The 22111-nt window shown below is 35.3% G+C and overlaps 1 protein-coding gene across 1 annotated transcript in view; it reads left to right on the top strand.

The window, feature by feature from the left end:
* The window catches only part of LOC143258153 (ileal sodium/bile acid cotransporter-like), a 28379-nt gene extending 7220 nt beyond the window's left edge, over nucleotides 1–21159 (top strand). The window contains exons 2-6 of the mRNA XM_076517167.1: nucleotides 4380–4585; nucleotides 10338–10542; nucleotides 15945–16205; nucleotides 19613–19769; nucleotides 20827–21159. Coding sequence (XP_076373282.1) covers nucleotides 4380–4585; nucleotides 10338–10542; nucleotides 15945–16205; nucleotides 19613–19769; nucleotides 20827–20888 — 891 coding nt within the window. The 3' untranslated portion in view covers nucleotides 20889–21159. The remainder of the gene's footprint in view (nucleotides 1–4379; nucleotides 4586–10337; nucleotides 10543–15944; nucleotides 16206–19612; nucleotides 19770–20826) is intronic.
* Nucleotides 21160–22111: the final 952 nt, after the last annotated feature.

Genomic DNA, 22111 nt, shown 5'->3' with positions numbered 1-22111 from the left:
ATTGTCTTCCTCCACAAGACGCTTTAGGGTTGTCACAATGGCAGGGAGGGTTCTTTTTACAGCCAGACAAGCAGCATGTTGGCAGGTCTATTCTTGTGTCTGACAGTCGCTTCAACTCTATGTGCTGGTTCACGGGTTCAAGCTCCTTCTATACCTTCAGAAATTCTTCATGCACAACCGATGTAGAGAAGAATTTGTACAGCTTCTGAATCGTCACAAAGAACTCTGTTGCAGCCTGGACGTTGTGCACACAATTAACTAGCACAAGGTTGAGCTTGTGTGCACAGAAGTGGACATACACAGCCTGAGACACCACTCTCCTGTACGCCACTGAATGTGCCCTGACATGACTGCAGCTCCGTCATAGCACTGGCCAATGCAGACATTATAGTCAATACCACATTTAGCCAGAGTCTTCATGATTTTCTTGAGCAATGAATCTGCATCCAGATCCTCAGCAGCTGTGAAGTCCAGGAACTCCTCATGAAGGCTCTGTTGGTGGAGGTACCTTACCATAATGGACAGCTGTTCTTGTTTGCTCACATCCTTTGTTTCATCCACTATTAGAGCAAAATGCTCAGCTTCCATGACCTCTTAACTGATATCCTTCCTGATCATTCCAGCTATGATGTCAAGCGGTTCGTTTTGGATATCATGGTGCATGTACTTGGCATTGCCAGGACCACTCAGCTTCTTCTTCACGATTTCATCATACCTGGAAATCATGTCAAGAAGTTCCAGGAAACTGCCCCTGTTATGTGACTGACTACCTTCCCTGTGACCTCTCTGGGCTTCATTCTGGCAGGCTGTGTAGATCAGTGCATCTATCATGGCTCTTATGCATTGTCCGTTTTCCTCCACAGTTTTAGCATGGCTTGCATCGAGAGCATGTTGGATCCTTGCACCCTTTGTTTTCTTCAATTTTAATTCTGCCCAAGCTTGCTTGGCAAACTTGTGTCCTGCAGAGTTATCATGGGACTTCAGTGATGTGGTCGCCTTCTACCAGTTCCGGAAGCCTTCATGGGTGAAGGACTTCTCAGTTTTACTGAAGTATGTGTGACTGAAAAGACCACATGCGAAGCAGAATGCAGCATCTTGGGTCACAGAGTACTCCAACCACGAGTGCTGATCACGACAATTCTTGTTGAATGACCTTGACTGTCCACTGTATTCTGTGGCCGGGTATCTCTTCAAGTCTGGACAGGTAGGACCACTATCTGGAAGCTGGCTCAGGTCCTTGGGTCCTGGTTGTAGTTTTTTCATCCTGGGTGTGTGTGGTGCCCTCTTGCGGCTGGGGTCCCGTACTAGTCGTGTCCGCATTCTTACCATCACGATCACCACTGTTCTTCTCACTTGCACCACGTGTTTGTAGGACCATCTACTCACTGCCTCTTCTTGGGTAGCAGGTAGTGTTGCATAATCAACCCTATGTGTAGTATGATCGGTTTATGTTTTGGTGGGTGATGTCTGACTTGTCGTGTGTGTTGGTGTCCTTGTTTGAAAAGGAATCGCTGATTTTGATTTATTTTTATTAATCCATACTGAGTGTGTGTTCCAGTGTGAGGCCGAGTACCAGAGAGAGCAAGAGCCGCGTAAACAAACATAACTCCCTTTTATACAGAGCGCGCGAACGTCAAAGTGACCCACGAGTCGGCTGAATGCTAGTACCACTTCTTACTTCCAAGTTATGTTAGTTTATATGAAACGAATGGGAATTTATCTCCTCATATTGGCATTAGGGCTTACAAAGGATATTCATTTTAAACATCGAAATCTAAGGAAAAAAGATATAACATACATACTATTAGGTCATTTCATGAATAAGGAACAAATAACAACTAAACATAGTTCAACATTACGAACAACTGCTCTGTAGCATTGAAATCACCAAATTATATTAATAGCACATGAAAATTCAGAACATATCCGTGAAATACTGTTAGAGAAAGTGTTTATCTTTAACCATATAGCACAAGTACTTAATTAGAGGGTAGTGATAATGTAAAATTACAGGGCTAATTAGGGAACACAAACACAGCTTTGATAGGGCATGTTGTAAAACTGTGAACGGGTGTGTGTGTGTAGTGTGTGGCTGACATGTGGATCTCGATCGGGCTGAGCCAATCGTTAGCCGTACGTAGAGCGTACACCATGGACAGCGGCTCGGTGATCATACGCTTAAGGCGTTCGAGGCGGGAATCGCGCGCTCGAACAAAGCAAACCCGCGACCTGGATATTGAATGGTCATAGGAGCACCAAAACAAAATGTCTAAATTGACTTTCACAGAAAGGCTGGTTTCTTCATAAGTTCACATTATTCATATAGGCCAGACTGCGATTGTGATATTGTTCTTATTATCATAAGTGTAAAAAGCACCTGTTACAATAATATAACTACTACATTACTTTAAGGCCCGGCATGGCCAAGCGTGTTAAGGCGTGCGACTCGTAATCTGAGGGTCGCATCCCTGTCACACCAAACATGCTCGCCTTTTCAGCCGTGGGGGCATTACAATGTTACGGTCAATCCCACTATTCGTTGGTAAAAGAGTAGCCCCAGAGTTGGCGGTGGGTGGTGATGACTAGCTGCCTTCCCTCTAGTCGTACACTGCTAAATTAGGGACGGCTAGCACAGATAGCCTTCGAGTAACTTTGTGCGAAATTCAAAAACAAACAAACAAACATTACTTTAAATTCGGCACTTCTAAATAGCCCAATGACAATTTCAAAATTCATTCTAGAATTGTTTAAAAATATTATTTGGTCAGTTAACATGTAAGGTTATTATCTAATCATAAGTATAACATTAATTGGATTTTAAGTCACAATTTTAAGTGTATGCCACAATCATCAGTACAATTTTAGATGGCTGATACACAATGGAAAATGATCTCACAGAGGACACAACACCGGCTAAATGCTTCATAGTTTTTACCTATACACAGTACACTTATACATGCATGCTATGTTTTACTTTTCAATAAAGATAAATGAAATTAATGGGTAAATACCTGTGAAACCTTTGGTTTATCAAGTAAAATCCCTGATGATCTGTTTTAACTTGAAATCAACGTGGTTGTCTAATCTTCGTCAAAGCTCAAGATAGAATGGCATTACACAGGGAGAGGCAATACAGCGCATGAGTTTCAGTGCATTCGGTACCTTACTATGGGACGCATGGCACATACTTCCGTCTTAATGAAGACGTTGAGTCCTACAGATCTATGTCCATTTGATGTTAATTGTAAAGCAACAACGACGATTGTGTTTTCCATATTTTATGAATATATGTAGGTAACACTGTTGGGGGGGCCACTGGTTTTAGGTGTGTGCATATAATTGTTTTCACAGTTTTTGGAGAAAACTTGTTGATGTTGAGAAATGTTGTTTCATTTTGTTTATTTCATTGTTAATTTTATCGGGAGAGCATAGTTTTGAGGTTGTGTTTATTTGGTTTATTAATATACTGATTTTTGTTTGTTTCATGCCCTGAGTTCCAGGGAATGTATAGTCCAGTACGGGTGATTTTTCTGTAGGTTTCTGGTTTGAATTGTACATCGGTTCTTGTGATATTGAGGTTGAGAAATGCTATTTGGTTAGTTTTTCCTGTTCACAGGTGAATTTAATTTTGGGGTGTGTAAAGTTAACGTGGTTGAAAAAAACTAAGTGTGTGTTCTGTGGATGTGAATCCAGTAATTGTATTGTCAGCACATCATTACCAGTATAGTAGTGGGTGTAAGGTTGAATAGATTGCTTGACATTCAATGTGTGTATAAAAATGTTGGCTAGAACTGGTGACACGAGATTGGCCGTTCTTCGGCCGATTATTTGTAGGTAGGTTTGGTCATTGGACATAGAGTTAGTTTTTGTGGTAGTGAATTCTCTAAGGGTTGCTAATTGGTTGCTGTGGATGTGTATTAATGGGTTAGGGTCTTGGATATAAAGTTCTCAAGCTATCTTGCAGGCTACAGATGTTGGGACTACTGTAAAGAGGGAGATTACACCAAAATTGGGCCATTAAGGTTTAATGATTTAGTTGATTAAGAATAGATTTAAAGTTAAAAGTATTTGAAAAAGGAGCCGTCTGATTAGCTCTTGAGTAGCTCTGAGCAAAACTTAAAACAAACAAATCTTTCAGTAAAGCGGTTTTGTTTTGCTGCTCCTCTATTCTACCATTTTCAGAGAATGCCTGTTTTGTCAAGCGTATAACATTGGGCTTCATGAGAGAAATACCATTCTTTCTTCTTAAGCTCTCATATTAGTGGTTACCCACAACAAAGCTGTGATTCTTGAATATATGTAAGAGTACAGAGCTATAAAAAACAGTACAGTGTATAGATGCATGTTTTGTAAATCTAACATGATTTTTCTTTTTGCAGATCTGGAGTCACCTGAAGAAACCTATAGGTTTGGTTATAGGTATGGCCAGTCAGTTTTTTCTTATTCCTCTTCTGGCATTTTCTTTTGTTAAGATCTGTGGAATGGGTGCTTTATACGCAACAGGAATAATGATTTTATCATGTTGTCCTGGAGGAAGTACATCTAATGTGATTACCTATTTCTGTGGAGGAGATGTTTCTTTAAGGTTGGTTTAGTTTTAGTGTCATTTGTTTTCTTTAAGGTAACTATGTAGCATGTTTGCGGGTTCAAACATTTACACGTAATATGCTGTTTACTTAAAACATATATTGAAAGTAAGGAATCGTGAAAGCAAGGTTATCTAACTTTTCGTGTTACTGTTTTATAATTTTTGCGCTTGATATTTGTGCCATCGTAATAAGGTGAATAACAAAATAAGAAATATCTTGCTTTATTATACCATTAAAGATTTAGCATAAACTGCAAGAATATTTTTCAAATGTATTTAAACTTTATTTGAACTTCATTCACCTAAAGTATCCAACTGTTACTCCAAAAGATAATGGCAGAGTTAGATTTAACTGAAAGAAAAATAATGCGTGCATATTAGTTTGAAATATAGTAACGGTGACAAGTAAATAATATATATTAAACACGCAATCTGAGAATGTCACTATATACTCGTGTTCATTATTTAATTTAAGAAAATAAAAACAAATTTATGTGATTAATGAGCCAAATTAGGTTTATATTTCGTTATGTTGTCGACCTATTTAGTTTTTTATCTCGGTTACTTGCCTTATTACTCCTGAAATCACAACTTTAATGCACGTATTTTATTTGTTAACATGTTTTTTAATATATAGGAATTCTCCCTGTCTTCCAATTATTATAATATCACGAGATTTGATTATAGAAGTGACGCAACATCCATATGTCGCATAAAGTGTGTGTGTGTGTTTTCTTATTGCAAATCCAAATTGAATTACTTGACATGTCTACTGAGAGGAATTGAACTTCTGATTATAGTATTGTAAATATGACAACTTGTCGTTGTCGCAGCGTGGGATTTGCTTTATTAAATACGTACTTGGTAATTATATAAGTGCTTTCTTCTTCTATTAGTTTTGTTCAACTGTAAACCTTAGAAACTATCGAAACTTCCTTCAACAATTTTAATTTTTGAGATTACATAGTTTCAGCTATCCGTGATTCTTGTAAACTTTAGTAATTATTAAAAGTTTTTTCTGATAACTTACTTTTTTAACCCTTTAACTTCGGTTGACATCATTCAATATTAGCGCGGACGACTATGATCGATATCATATGATGCAAAAATTTTGTGCGCAATATTTTAAATAGCCTGCCACAAAAATTTGCGAATTTTTTGCACATGGTGTTGTAGGCAGATTTACACAAGCCGCAAACGAAGGATTATCCAAACACCTGTAGCTTCAGCATTGTCATCCTTTCCTTATCATTGCAGCTCTTGCTGTTTCAGTGTGTGTTTCTCTTGTAATATACTTTTATTTATATGAATGTTCTATTTTCTCGTTTTTGATCCAGAGGTGCGAAATTTATAGAAAAATCATCCGAGGTAAAGATATGTTAAATTAACAGTACATTTACTTATGTTTGTATATCAGTGAAAGTGGATGTTTGTGTTTATACTATGAGAGTTTATTGGTTTTTTAAATATCATTTTATAAAGGATTGCTTTCTGTCTCCATGGATGGCGTCTTGCTTTCTCTCTCTTTTTGTTACTGAAGAAGAAAGGTCCATTTTTCAAAAGCACTCGGGTCATAGAGTTTTGTTTCGAATTTATCAGGTTTTTTTGAACCTACGAGTTTTTCCAACACCATGAAGGCAAGTTTTTCTCTGTTCGTCTCTCTTAGATTACATCTGCAAGTACCTTGTCTTAAATCGTTTCCGTAGCCAGATGGTTAGGACGCTCGATCCACAATAGGAGGGGCGCGAGTTTGAATCCCTGTTTTACCCAATGTGTTTACCCTATTATTTGTGGGAGCGCTATAATGTGACGGCCATTTCACCAAGTAGGTGGTGATGGATAGTGATGACTAACTGCCTTTCCTATAATTTTTCACTCTTGAATTAGGGACGGTGTCACAGATAGTCCTCGTGTAGCTTTACATAAAATTCCAGATATTGTAATCGTTTCTCTGGCCGAGAAAGTATCAGTGATCTTCATTTTTTCGAATATTTCAGTTATACGCTTACAAAGTCGCTATGTGGCCACCTTTTACTGACGACACTAACTGGCCCGGCATGGCCAAGTGGTTAAGGCATTCGACTCGTAATCCGAGGATCGCTGGTTTGAATCCCCCCGTCACACCAAACATGCTCACCTTTTCAGCCGTGAGTGCGTTATAATGTGACGTTTAATCCCACAATTCGTTGGTAAAAGAGTCGGCTTTGGATGATGATAACTAGCTGCCTTCTCTCGCGAAATTCGAAACAAACCAAATGACATTAATTGCCAAATTAAATTCATTTGAAAGGTACACATGTGTCCTATGGTCGTTATTAAACACAATGAGGACTGTTTCTGTTAGGGGAAGAAGTTCTGCAATTATCACGTTAAAAGAACTTATTAGGATTTTCTTGCGAAATTTTATGCAGACCAAGGAATAGACCTTAGAGCGAATTTAGAATTAGTTACAAGGGAAGTTTTGAACTGTTTCAGCTTTATTTCAGGGTGTAATCATGATGTAATAGGGTTTCTTTGAGTTCAGTATAGTTGAATATATTGTTTCTGAATATTTTGGTCAGCAGTAGGATAATGAATAAGGTTGATGAGTTGTCTTTAATTCTTATGTTTGTCGAGATTTACATTTGTGAGCGAACTGCAACCTAACATAATCTGTACTGCTTAATCTTTGCATTTTTGATGTTTCTTTCTGGATGTGGTTTAGTAAATAGGTTTGTAAGACGGAAGGTAACCAGAAACTTACTTAGCACTGTGGAAAGTATGGCTCATATGTTTCCTGAGTGTGTGTGTGTTTGTGTGTTTTTTTCTTATAGCAAAGCCACATTGGTTTATCTGCTGAGTCCACCGAGGTGAATCGAACCCACGATTTTAGCGTTGTATATCCGTATACTTAGTGCTGTACCAGCGGGTGACAGATTCTTGAGTGTATTGACATTACTGGGGATTTCATAGGTGTTTTTTTCTTGTTAAGCGCAAAGCTGCACAATGGACTGTCTGTGCTCTGTATATTGCAGCTGTCGAAATCTGATTGTTAGCGTTATAAGTCCTTAGATAAACCATTGAGGAACCGAATGTGCATTCTGTAAAATAAATCATAATCAGCGCAATAACAAGTAATAAATTTTATTTTATGAAAAGAGAGCATTTTCTTACTATAGTTTTTTTATATTACTTACAAATATTTATATATTTTATAGGGAAATTGTTCGACTTATTTTTTGTTTATAACAATAACACTGGGGAACACTCATTTTGTTGCATTTAAAAAAAGACCTTTCTATAGTCAATTTGAGTGTGTTGATTTCAAATCTGAAGTCGGTTTTTGTCTGCAAGCTACATATTTTATGCAATTTGACATTTTTATTTATTTTTTAATTTTTCGTTATTATAGGAAATTATAGGAATAGCTTATCAATTTGTTTGTGTATTTTATTCAGGTAGGAATTTGCGTTTGTAACTTTTGCGTTTGTACACTTCATCTGGACAATCTCGTTTAATGCTCCAGCAGTAGTCAGCCATCATACTTTTGTCCCAGCGCCCTTGGTAGCGTTCTTCCATGACCTTTAGGTCTTGGTGGAATCGTTCTCCTTGTTCGTCACTCACAGCCCCCAGGTTGTCAGGGAACTTATCAAGGCGACTGTTCAAAAAAATGAAGCTTGATGCTCATGTTGCACCCGAGATCACGAAAAGCGAGGAGCATTCTGTTCACTGTAGTTCTCCGCCTTATTGTTTCCAAGGAAGTTCTGAACGACTGCCACAAAGGATAACCATGCTGCCTTTTCTAAAGCGGTCATCTTAGCAACAAACTGATCATCACGAATTAGGGTTCGAATCTGTGGGCCATCAAACACGCCTGCTTTGATCTTCTCAAATGATAACCCTGGTAAAGCTGTGATGATGTGTTGGAAACATTCACCTTCGGTTTCCAGTGCCTTGACAAATTGCTTCATAAAACCTAATTTGATGTGAAGAGGAGGAAAGATGATCTTATCTCTGCTTACAATTGGGTCTTGTATGATATTTGGCATGCCTGCTTCAAGGGTGTTACGAATAGGCCAGTCCTTCTGTACCCAATGTCTGTCTCGTGCTCGGCTGTCACACATACAGAGGAATCATGGAAACTTGGTGAAACCTTTCTGTTGTCCAAGAAGAAAGTTGACCATCTTTAAGTCTACACAAATGATCCAATTGTGCTCATGATATTTTAATAAGTCCATGACCATTCTCATATCATCATAGTCTTCCCGCAAATGCACTGAGTGGCCGACAGGTACTGCTCCATAAACATTCCCATTATGTAAAAGAACACACTTTAGACTGCGTTTTGAACTGTCTAAAAAGAGTCTCCATTCAGCAGAACTATAGTAAGTTACTCCCAGTTCTTTGAGAAGCCCTTGGATGTCATGACAGTAAACAAATTGTCTGTCTTCTGAAAAGAAGGTCACTAAAAGCTGGTCACGCTTTCTGAAATATGATACTTTAACAGAGTGATCAACAAGATTTTTGCCTTGTAATCTTGATGCCAAAAGCTCTGCTGCTTTCTTTGAAAGACCTAAATTCCGCACTAAATCATTCAGTTCAGCCTGAGGAAGAGGCTTGGGGACGGGGAAAGGTTCAGTGTCTGAAGAACAGTTCTCCGATTGTGTACACTTTTCTGATAATTCACTGTCACAACTGTCTTGTTCGCTTGTATCATGTCCAATGTCTTTATCGTCCAATGAAAGCAACCCTTTGAAAACTGGAACAGGAACTTCTTCAGAGTGCGGAGCAGGCCGAATAGCTGAGGGAATGTTCGGATACGTAATCTTATGTCGGTTTTTCTTCCCGACACCCGTTGTGTTTACCATGCAGAAATAACAGTCAGTTACATGGTTGGTGGGTTCGCGCCAAATCATTGGAACACCAAAAGGCAGACCATTGCGTTTTCCTTTGGTCCAGTCTCGAAGCATTTCCTCACAATTGTGGCACACAACATGAGGAGCCCATTGCTTGTCTTGATCACCAAGATGAACTTCAAAATATGCCTTGTAGGCACGCTTGACGAACGAGGATATGTTACGTCTCTGACGATTGAGTGTGTAGCATCCACATATGTAGCAGAAGGCATCAGGCTTGTTTCTCCAATGATATCTATTTTTGGAAGCCATGTTTGATCTGAAACAAAAGAAGAATGATCAAAATATTAGAAGCTATCTATATATATGGACGTGAAAATGCTTATACATGGTTTACGCAAGTTCACATTTGTACAATTTCATTAACCTCAAATTGCATATATCGAATATTGAATGCAACTCAAAGTTACTGAAAAAGTGTTCCCCAGTGTAATAATCTAAATTTGTATTAGTCACAAGGAATACTTTATTTCCTTTTTTACAAAAGCTGTGTGCCTCCATGGCTCACCTGGAAGCCTGAGGGTTATCGTGCGAAAAATTCAGGTTTAATTCACGCTTTTTTAGTTTGTAGTTAAGCACAAAGCTGTGCAATGGGCTAACTGTGTTGTGCCCACCACGATAATCAAAACCCGGTTTTTAATGCAGTAAATCTGCAGACATGTCACTGAGGTCTTCAATACATACAATGATCACAGTACATATGTCCCATTGTGTAACTTTATGTTATAAACAAACAAAATCAATATTTAATACTGCATATCGACACACTTTAAAGCAAACCTCAAGAAGTTGTAGTGTTATTTTGTTTTATAAGTCTCCTTTAACTAAATAGTCATTTATATTTTTTACTTCAGTGTCGCTATGACAACGTGGTCAACAATTATCGCTCTAGGAATGATGCCTTTGAACTTGTGGATTTATTCACACGGAATTGATACAGGAACTGTTATAATTCCTTACTGGAAGATGGCAGTCTCTCTGGTAATTATCGTGTTGCCTCTTGCTTTTGGAATGATATTGAAAGTAAAGTTACCAAAAGTGGCTCCAATATTTACTAAGGTAAGATTTCTACAGTGATTAAGTTTTAATTATTTTAAGCAATATCAAGTGAAAATTAAGATAATTATAACTAATGAACTGGAATGTTAAGGTTGTGTTATGACAAGTGATAAATTATTTTGTATTTCTAGGTAGACATGGTGACTGATCTTTGAACCGTACGAGTTGGCAAACACTTTAACTCCTCAAACATAATTTTTAAATGACCTTAAAGTGGCAAAATTCTGAGTTAGGCCACATTGGAATATGTCGCCCTTCAGTGGGCTTATTCATGTTGAGAAATGACAATATTTTGTGGTTCAGTCATATTCCTCAGAAGCACTGGGACCTCTACTGGGACAGCAATAAGCTTACATACTTATATCAATGGAAAGACCCCAAATAGCTTATAGTAGTTTTGTTGTAAAGAACACTCAGGTGACGAAGTAATTTCTGACCTGCCTATTGACGACAACATGGTTCTGCACAATCTTATTTACTAAGGATATAACCCTCTGAGGTCAGGAAATGATTTGGTATATTGTCCTCTCTTAATGTTGGAGATTCAAGCAATTTACATTTTGATCAATAATTATCTGATAATCGGCACATCTCTTAATTAACAACATTTAATGATTGTCTTATAATCAACGAAAGATTTTCCAAATAACTTGGCCTCATATTTTACATATATATATAGCTTTGTATAACGTAATAATATAAATTATAACCAATCTAGGAATTCGTCCAACGCAGTGTTATTTCCTTTCCAGATTTTTTCAACATTTCACGTCTGATTAATGAAAGATTAATCATTAGTCATACATTACCCAAGATAGAATGACTTCTGCTGAAACTACATTGTTTTTATTAATGTAGATAAATATCTTTCATGATCATAGGATTCGTTTAATTTATAGGAATTCTACCAGATTAGGGTATTGTTGTTTCGTTTGATTTTGTCAGTGAAGAGACCTGAAATAGACAATGATAATCAAAGTACAGGAAAATGAACTATCCATACAAAGGGTTTTATAAGAGAGTTTATCCTCACTAGGGCACTCTCAGCTTGTAGCTTTAACTGGCTTTTCAAACGATAGAAAAATTTACCCCTACAAAGTTAACGTTATAATGTTTTTATTATTAGTTTGTTTTTAAATAATTAAAAAAATGGTTATCAAAAACATATAACTTGTCTTAGATTTTGGTTTTACTATTCTGTGTTCTTTTTGCTTTTTTTTTATTTGTACATTTATTATTCTTTATGAGTTATTATAAGTAGAGGTACGGTTAATTTACTACATTATTCCGATTAATAATGATTTATTAATTAAGAGGCTTTCTTAAAATTATCATGTTCAAGACGGCTTTCACTTTCTGTAGAAATATTATCACTTAATGTAGTTATGCATTATTTTACGTTGAATTTGTTATTGCTTGTGTATCATTAATCGAATTGTTGGTCCAATAGTTAGTTTAAGAAATCGCTATTTTTCAGTACTTCAACACGTACAGTTTCTGGCTCATTGTACATTTTTCATCCATTAATGTTCATATAGACTAAATAATGTGTTTTCATTGAAATTATGCCCGAGTTCCTTACAAAATGTTAATAACATTATATATTTTTCTGCAGAAATGTTTTCAATAGTACATCATCTGCAACAATACAATTCATTCGCTATTTTTCAGCTCTGTCTATTGGATAACAGATTGTCAGTTTTTTGGTTTCTTACATTTTAAATCCTCAGGTGGTTTTTGGAAAGGACGCCACGAGTCTTCACTATTTTTTGCAATTGTTATAAATTTCATAATCTATATTATCATGTTCAAGGGAGATATAGCTTTCTGTGGAAATATTATCACTGAGAACGTAATCATTATGTTCAAGAGAGCTATCACTTTCTTTAGAAATATTATCACTTAAAACGTAATAACCATGTTTAGGGAGCTTTCATTTCTTTACATACATAATTACTTAGAACATAATCATTATGTTGAAAAGAGCTTTCACTTTCTGTAGAAATATTATCACTTAGAACGTAATAATCATGTTCAGGAGGGCTTTAACGTTCTTTAGAAATATTATAATTTAGAACTTAAAATTCATGTTCAACAGGGCCTTCGCTTTCTGTAGAAATATTATCATTTAGTACGTAATCATTATGTAGAAATGTTATAACTTAGAGTGTAATAATTATGTTCAAAAGGGCTTTGACTTTATGTACAAATATTATCACTTAGAACATAATTATCATGTTCAAGACGGCTTTCACTTTCTGTAGAAATATTATCACTTTGAACATAATAATCATGTTCAGGAGGGCTTTTACTTTCTGTAGAGATAGTATTATTTAGAACGTAATAATCATGTTTTGGGGTTTTTCACTTTACATACATTTATTTTCACGAAGAACATAATCATTATGTTCAAGAGAGCTTTCACTTTCTGTAGAAATATTATAACTTAGAACGTAAAATTCATGTTCAACCGGGCCTTTGCTTTGTGTAGAAATATTATCATTTAGAACATAATAACCATGCTTATGGAGCTTTTACTTTCTGTAGAAATATTATCACTTAGAACGTAATAATCATGTTCAAGAGGCTTTCACTATCTGTATAAATATTATCATTTAGAACGTAAAATTTATGTTCAACAGGGTATTTGCTTTCTGTAGAAATATTATCATTTAGAATGTAATCATTTTGTTGAAGAGAGCTTTCACTTTCTGCAGATATATTATCAATTAGAACGTGATAATTATGTTCAAAAGGGCTTTCACTTTCTGTAGAAATATTATCACTTAGAACATAATAATCATGTTCAAGAGGGCTTTCACTTTCTGTAGATATATTATAACGTAGAATGTAATAATCACGTTGGAGAGAGCTTTCACATTCTATAGAAATATTATCTCTAAGAACGTAATAATCATGCTGGAGAGGGCTTTCAATTTCTCTAGAAATATGATCAGTTAGAATTCAATAAGTATGTTGAAGAGGGCTTTTACTTTCTGTAGATATATTATCATTCAGATCATAATCTTAATGTTCAAGAGAGTTTTCACTTTCTGTAGAAATGTTATCACTTAGATTGTAATAATCATGTTCAGGATTGCTTTCAGTCTCGGTAGAAATATTATCATCTAGAAAGTAAAATTCATGTTCAACAGAGACTTCGCTTTCTGTAGAAATATTATCACTTGAGAACGTAATCATTATGTTCAATAGGGGTTTCAATTTCTGTAGATATATTATTAATCAGAACATATTCATCATGTTCAAGAGAGCTTTCACTTTTTGTAGAAATATTACCACTTAAAACGTAATCATTATGTGAAGAGAGCTTTCAATTTCTGTTTAAATATTATTACTTAGAACGTAATTGTTATGTACAAAAGGGCTTTCACTTTCTGTAGAAATATTACCACTTAAAACGTAATCATTATGTGAAGAGAGCTTTCAATTTCTGTTTAAATATTATTACTTAGAACGTAATTGTTATGTACAAAATGGCTTTCACTTTCTGTAGAAATATTACACTTATAACGTAATAATCATATTAGCGAGGGTTTTATCTTTCTGTAGATATATTATCACTAAGAACGTAATAATCATGTTCACGAGGGCTTTGACATTCTTTTGAAATATTATCAGTCATGGCATCTTTATCATTAGTGGTGAATCTTTAGTAATATTGTATTTTCATCAGAGACGCTTCTTTCAACTGAACTGTTTTCACTCAACACATTATTCTCATTTATTATTATTTTTTCCCTGTGTCCCTTATGGTTTTATTAAAAGAAAAGCTATAAGAGGGATATATATATATTTATTTGGTAATTTAATATTGGTCTAAGCAAACAAACACCTTTTTATAATACTATGAAATTTTATAGTATGAAAAACTACTTTGCTCGTACATTTCACTGTGAAAGATAATAAAAGCTGATGAAAATGGAAGAAGAAACATCCACTGAGAAGGACACATAACAGTGCAATGATTCCACAAGAAGAATAATCTTTGGTGAATTACTTCCAAGAAAGTCGGTACCACTGACGATGTAGTAGTAATAGTTTGAAAGGAAGTGATGTCTCTGATGATGATCTGAATAGTAATAATAATTCTAATTGTAAGAGTAATAATAGTTTATCAATGAACTTTTACTAAACGTTTCCGGTCGTCCATGTATTTATAGGCACTATATGATAATATTAGAACCAAAATAACCTCTAAAAATACAAAACTCACATGCTGGTGTCCAAGAGAAATATTTTGAAAAAAGTCTGAAGAATTATACTATGAATATGTCCAAGAAATATATCTAAAAATGCTAACATTCTATCCGCAATTCAGATGTAATCCCATTTATAAATTCATCGTGAAAAATAAGGGAAAATGAATATAAATATGATGAGTTGAAAAATGTTCAAGTTACTGTGAAAAAAATAAGCAAATGTCGACTTGTTGTATCAGTTAATGTACAAAATGTTAATTAATGAAGATATCCGTACTTAACAATAAACGAAACGAAAACAACAGAAGCTAAATAATTCAGGTGGACATGGTACCAAATTTTTAAACAATATTCACCCGACGGTCAGTTTGAAGACTGAGTGGGGGTCAGTCAGTATTACTGCAACTACTGGCGACTGTGATTTGAGGTTGGCTAGGTATGGTATCACTGAAGTCAAAGACTTAATATACGATCTTTATAGTGAAATATCAGCCATACTCACCTGTCATTCAAAGTTGGTTAATTCCAACTCCATCCCTGCTATCACAGTAAATAAGGAAAAGAGGAAAACACGTTAGTGATAACATTTATAAGGAAATTACTATTTTTCATTCATTCAAACAATTTATTAGTGATAATGTAGTAATATGCACGTATCAGTCATTGTTTTTCAAATTATATGCACGTTCTACGCGGTATAGCTCTTAAAGTGTATTTATTACTGAAATCGACTAAATCACTGGAATAGGTTACTTAAAACTATTAACTATTTCATTAGCCTATATACACCTGAATATAAATCAAACAACTGAAGTTATTGATGTTATTTCTTGTTTTGTACATTTTTTTAAAAGTGTTACTGTAGCATATTTAATCAAGTTGTTTTTGTGCAAAAGGTAGTCATTTTTTAAAAACGTTATCACGCAGTAAACCCTGTTTTAAAGTTAATAAATGTCAAATATATTTATGCACATTAACCTGTGACTACAGACTAAAACGTTTATTTAAGTATGACCACGTTTCCTTTTATGGATTACGCATGAATATAAATTTATATTCCGAAATCTTAGTTTACTGTTGGGTGTAAATTTTGTAAAGCATTAGAATGCCTTTAAAATAACTTAAGAGGGCAAGACGTATAAAGTATTTTCCTAAAACATCTTTTATTTCTTATTCTTCTAGCTAGGAGGTTACAGTGGATATGGTGTCATTCTTATCATTCAAATAATGGAAGTCTTTATTTTCCCCGACATCTTTGATGACGTTCCTATCACACTGTATATAGTTGAATTACTCATGCCAAGCGTAGGAATATTTCTTGGGGCCGTCTTTGGTCGGATCTTTCGCCAACCATGGCATATTTGTAGGACTATTGGAATTGAAGCTGGATTCCAGAATATTGGAACTGCTCTCACTGTGATTTCTCTTTCGTTTCCTTTCAGTGTAAGATCATACATTTTACTATCAATATAAAGTGTTCATTCATTGAATCTTGTGTTGACACTTGTTTTTTCTAACCATATCCCGATTTATCCTTTTTTATCATTGTTTTTATATTGGAATGAATCCGTTTTTATTAAAGATTGTACATTCCTTGAAATATTTTTATTGTGTGTTTTTTGCAGATTTTCAGCGAAATATGCGATTACTTAACCTTCTGTAATTTTATGTTATTGAAGGAATTTTTGCTCCGAGATGTGGTTTTATCTTGGTTTTTCTATTTCTCTACCACGCTCTTCTGTTACAGTAAATTAAGTTTTATATTTTATACCGGGAGTGACATTAAACAATAACACTTCAGCAGTTTGTTAATATAACCGAAACAAGCGAATAAGTATATTTAACACTAAAACACTAAAATATTAATATATTTTACTGATATTTGAAAATAAAACCAATTTGCTTTGCTTCCATACAGAAATGTAATTTTAATTATCATATCTGATATCCTTCGTGAGCATTTCTGTTTAAATGGTTTATTTATTTATTTTTTCCAACTATCCTTTGAAATATTTCTTGTGGCTTCGCTACGTACGTGAAAAGTTTTTTTAAAAAAGATTAAGACAGACATGTGCCGTTTATTATAGAAAGCAAAAGAAATTCGTTTAACTAATATATATTCTTTCGGTTTTCCAAATGTGGCAAGTTTTCCGTTACAAGCTGTTTGCTATTTTATTTCAATGAATTCGGTAAATCAATGTCGTTTCGGTTATTTTAAAGTAAGACAACAACACGAATCATATTAAAGTCATCATGTAACATCCACTGGTTTCTGAAATAGCAGAATCACATTTTTACATACCAGTTAAACAAGGATAGATATATTTTAGCTATAAGCACAAAATGAAATCAACAACAGCTATTCTGCCAGTGAATGTAAAAGGAACAATGCTAAGTTCGGAACAGTAAATCATTGTAATGGAGTTGTAACAGTAAAATCCCGGCAACAGTGAGGTAGCACCCAAGATGTGGACTATGCACAACTTTTGCTGCCGTTAGATGGCTCTGATGAAGTAGGTTTGGTTTGTTTCGAATTTCGTGCAAAGCGAGACGAAGACAATCAGCGCTAGCCGTCACTAATTTAACAGCGTAAGACAACAGGAAAGACAACTAGTCATCATCATCATTCACCGTTAACTCTTGAACTACTCTTTTACCAACGAATAGTGGGATTGACCGTCACATTATAACACCCCTATGGCTGAAAAGGCAGGCATGTTTGGTGTGATGGGGATTCGAACCCGCGACCCTCGGATTATGAGTCGAGTTTGTTTTTTTTTCTCTTTATTCATCCCATCTCAAAGATGGGGTATAAACAAAAATACATGAAATAAAACACTAGTTAAATAATTAACATATGGAAAGAAAACATCACAAGATACCACCTTGTTAAAAAATTACAACAAAAGGTATAAAATGTGTTAGAAAATATAGAAGTAATAATTAGCGGTAAGTATAAAATCAAAATACACCAAAAACATTAATAAAACAAAGAAAACAATGGAACACTTGTGATAAAAAAGAAAACTGAATTGTAGAAAACAACACATTTTATCTTAATAAAGCACATTACAGGCATCCGAACAATCATCTAATGGAAAGTCATAAACAGATGACAATTTGAAGAACAAATTCGCATATGTGAATCTTAACGTTAACACCCGACCACCCTCTCCGAGAAATCAAGCGTAACTTTGTCACTCAAATACCGCCGTAACGAAATAACCCTTTAATAAAATTATGAGTTGAGTGCCTTAACCACCTAGCCATGATGGGGTGAAGAAGAAATAGAAAGTGTAGTAGATTATATTATGTGAAGGATTTTGCACTCTGCTGCAATCTTAGCTACACTATACTATCCAATCACTGTTCTGTACTGGTTTATCATAGTATTGGGTGTGTGGATTGAGTATTAGAGGAATGTGTAAATATCTTCAAGAAGAAAATTTAATTAAACGGTTAATCACTAAATTCAAGAAGAAATAACTGTATTAAGCTGTTGAAACAAATGCTGAAAATCGGAAACCAAGTTTTTCGAAGATCCGACACGTTCAGGAATCAAAAGTGTACAGCTATGATTGTCGAAAAACGTTTGGGTCGGAGTCTATGCAAGGAGTTTGGATCGAAGTCCATGTCAGGTGTTTCAGTTGATTAAAGACTGGATTTCGTGCATCATTTAGACAAATGAGACCAGTGAACATCTGTGAGCCACAGCAGAACAAATCTTGTATTCCCACAAATGCCGCAGCCCGGCATAACGAGGTGGTTAGAGCACTCGACCCGTCATCTCAGGGTTGCGAGTTCGAATCCCCGTCACACGAAACGGATTCGCTCTTTTAGCCATGGGGGCGTTATAATGTGACAGTCAATCTCAATGTCCATTGGTAAAAGAATATCTCAAGAATTGGCAGTAGGTGGTGTTGACTAGCGGCCTTCCTTCTAGTCGTACACTGCTAAATTAGGGATGGCTAGACAATTAAAAAAAATAAACAAACAAAAATCAAACATTGCGATATTTTTGCAAGTTTCACTTATTTGTAAGATTATGTCTTCACGTGGGGCAGCGTTAATTCTACGGAACATTAGGGTTTCGGATCTCCGCGGTGCACACATCAGATAGCCCAATATAGCTTTGCCTTAAGGATACAAACGTCATTGTAATTTATGTGCTCCTAAAGATGTCTTATATTACATTTTTGCTCATAAACGCTGATAGCAATATCGGCAAAATTGTGATTGTTTTGTTTGTTTTTTGAATTTCGCGTAAAGTTGAAATCTGCGTTAGCTGTCCCTAATTTAGCAGTGTAAGACGAGAGGGAAGGCAGCTAGTCATCATCACTCACCGCCAACTCTTAGGCTATATTTTTACCAATGAATAGTGGGCTTGACTGTCACATTATAATGCTCCCACGGCTGAAAGTGCGAGCATGTTTGGTGTAACAGGGGATTCGAACCTGCAACTCTTGGATTATGAGTCGAGTGCCTTAACCATCTGGCCATGGCAGCTCTAACATTAGAGAGAGGTTATCGTAATGACATGACTGAATATAATTTCATGACCATCATGAACTTATTTTCTCGCTATTTATTTAGTGCTTCTTTAGTGAAAAGGACCTAAAGTTCATGTAACGTTTGATGACATGACTGAACACCAGGTTTTGAATTATCCATTATTTTGTAATTTTTAACATGTTTACAAAAATAATTTATATTTAATAAAATGAATAAAATAAGAGAAATTAAAATGGATATTTTCATAGTTCTGTCAGAAAAATGCCTACAAACTGTTTCACTGATGAAATTATTACTTGTAACTTATATTTAATTAGCACATATTTGAATTTTTACAGTTACAAAGAGACATCCTTCTATTTCCAGCATTATACGGATTTTCCATGACGTTCGTTGGTTTCCTCATGGTTGCACTCTTTCAGATGTATAAGCGATTCTCCCGTCGGAAGTCTAAAAATGTTACTGATGAAGCATTAGAAGAAACATTGAATTTAGGTGAGCGTGCACTACAAATTATTATCATGAGAATAGAATGGAATAGGAAATGTTCTGTTTTTCATAAATTATTACAGGTTGTTATGTTATATTTAAGTGTTTTTGAAAGGGACAGCGATAATTTTACGAAATTACAATGTTAAAATCTGTGGTTCGAATCCTCGCGGTGTATTCACCAGATTGCCCAGTGCGGCTTTGATTTTCAAGTAAATAAAACAAACAGTCGATGTATTTACACACCAGGTTGTTGGAAGTTAAATTGTTTTATATTAACGTGTATATTTTGTCTCTTTGTGCCCCACTTTGTTTGTTGTGTTCCAGTTGGAATTAGGAACGAAGGAACAGTTTTTATTCATGACAAGATGAATATTCATCATTCCGAAGTTGAATATAAGGGTTATTTTGTAGAAATGTTTCTGAAAAAACATTAGGTTGAATTGTTTGTTTTTTGAATTTTGCGCAAAGCTACTCGAGGGCTATATGCGCTAGCCGTCCCTAATTTAGCAGTGTAAGACTAGAGGGAAGGCAGCTAGTTTTCACCACTCACCGCCAACTCTTGGGCTACTCTTTTACCAACGAATAGTGGGATTGACCGTTACATTATAATGCCCCCACGGCTGAAAGTGCGAGCATGTTTGGTGCGACCGGGATTCGAATCCGCGACCTTCGGATTATGAGTCGAACGCCTTAACACACTTGGCTGTGCCGGGCCTCATTAGGTTGAAACTATCGGAAGTTAGAATTAAATAAGATGTTTACATTTTCCTTTCACTGCAAGCTCGTTTACAGAACTGAGGGAAAACAAGAGAACTGTTCGTTTACCTACGATCACGGTTTCATCAATAAAGGTATTGTCAAGTATGGGTTATAGGAAAATTTGTTAGTTTCAGGGAAAAAGCTGCACAATCTCTGCTGTTCCCATCCCTGGATCGAATCGCAAATTTTAGCGTTATAAACCTTCAAGCTTACCGCTGAGTCATTGAGAAAGCTCGTTCAAAACTCTGAGATAAGTTTCCGATGTTACACGACTAAGATCTTTTTATCTCTTTTTTTTCAGAAACTACAGAAAAGACAGAAAACAACATTGAAGACTGTAATGTTGAATCAAAAATGCTTTAGGAACTAAAGTAACCACCATCCGTTGATAATTATTCAAACAACTTTAGTTGTAGTTGTTATATATATGTTGTGTAAAAATAAAAATAAAAATTGAACATAAAGCGGGACGACCAACTATCCTATTAGTTTAGGAAACTAAACTTTAGTTTAGAATAGAACATGAGAATAGAACTTCTTAAAATTCATTAGCATTAAGCAACAGCAAGAATTTATAGAATATATTCAAAGTTCCAAGTTCAATAAATCTAAACATTTTTCACACCATTCAACTCTAAGGAATTTTAGGAATATTATTAAAACTGTCACTTCCTCTTATCATTACAATATAATTATCTAGGATTTATTAAAAGCAAAATATATAGTTTTTGAATTTAGGAAGTATAATAGCGATATATGCTTTGAAATTAGGCGTTTTTAAACAATGCTCTCGTGTTAAACACAAACATGACTGTTTTATATGTTGTTACTAAAGGGTAATTGGATATGATAGCCTCATCTAGGAATGAATGTGCATTTGAATTCCATGAAATATTATGACCTTCTTCGTCGTCTGGCAGTTGTTCTGATGTAAAATTAGTTAATTCGAAAGAAATAATTAATTATAAAGGGTGTTCGAAGATTAAACAATCTTATTTGCTCGACACTATTAGAGATTTCTGAGAGTTATTAGGGTCTATTCGAACCAAGTGGGCTGATCCTAATTAGGCTGTTTCTTTTTTTAAATATTGAGGCAGGTAGGTGCACGCAAAAGCAGAGACGAAAAGTCGAGGCAGGTTGGAGTGTAGAAGATAGGGCGAGAACGGATTGTTAACACAGCATCGAAACAAATGAATCTTTTCAATGTCTGGCTTGCATCAGTTAATCCAAAAACATGTTCGGAATCTAAAGATCCATCGAAGTACTACATTGAAGAGCTTATAAAGGGTAGTAGCTGCCGCAGACAACCATTTGGGCTTCAGTCGACGTTTTAAACATTCAAATATGAAGGGTTATTAGATATTACACTGATATGATTATCTACGATATTTCAAACCAGTTACTCATACCAAGACTTATCTTGGGTAATATGCCTAGGAATTTAGGCCTCTGAATCGGTCAATACAGATTATCAACTTAATCGTCTAAAATTGGTTTCTCTTCAATGATACGATCTTGAAATGTGTAGTGAATCTAAACAGTAGAGCTAGATTTAAATCTATCATTCTGGACTTTCATGGAACGCG

This window comes from Tachypleus tridentatus, chromosome 7, assembly GCF_004210375.1.
Source record: "Tachypleus tridentatus isolate NWPU-2018 chromosome 7, ASM421037v1, whole genome shotgun sequence".
NCBI classification, from domain to species: Eukaryota; Metazoa; Arthropoda; class Merostomata; order Xiphosura; family Limulidae; genus Tachypleus; species Tachypleus tridentatus.
This window is presented reverse-complemented; position numbering and strand designations above follow the sequence as displayed.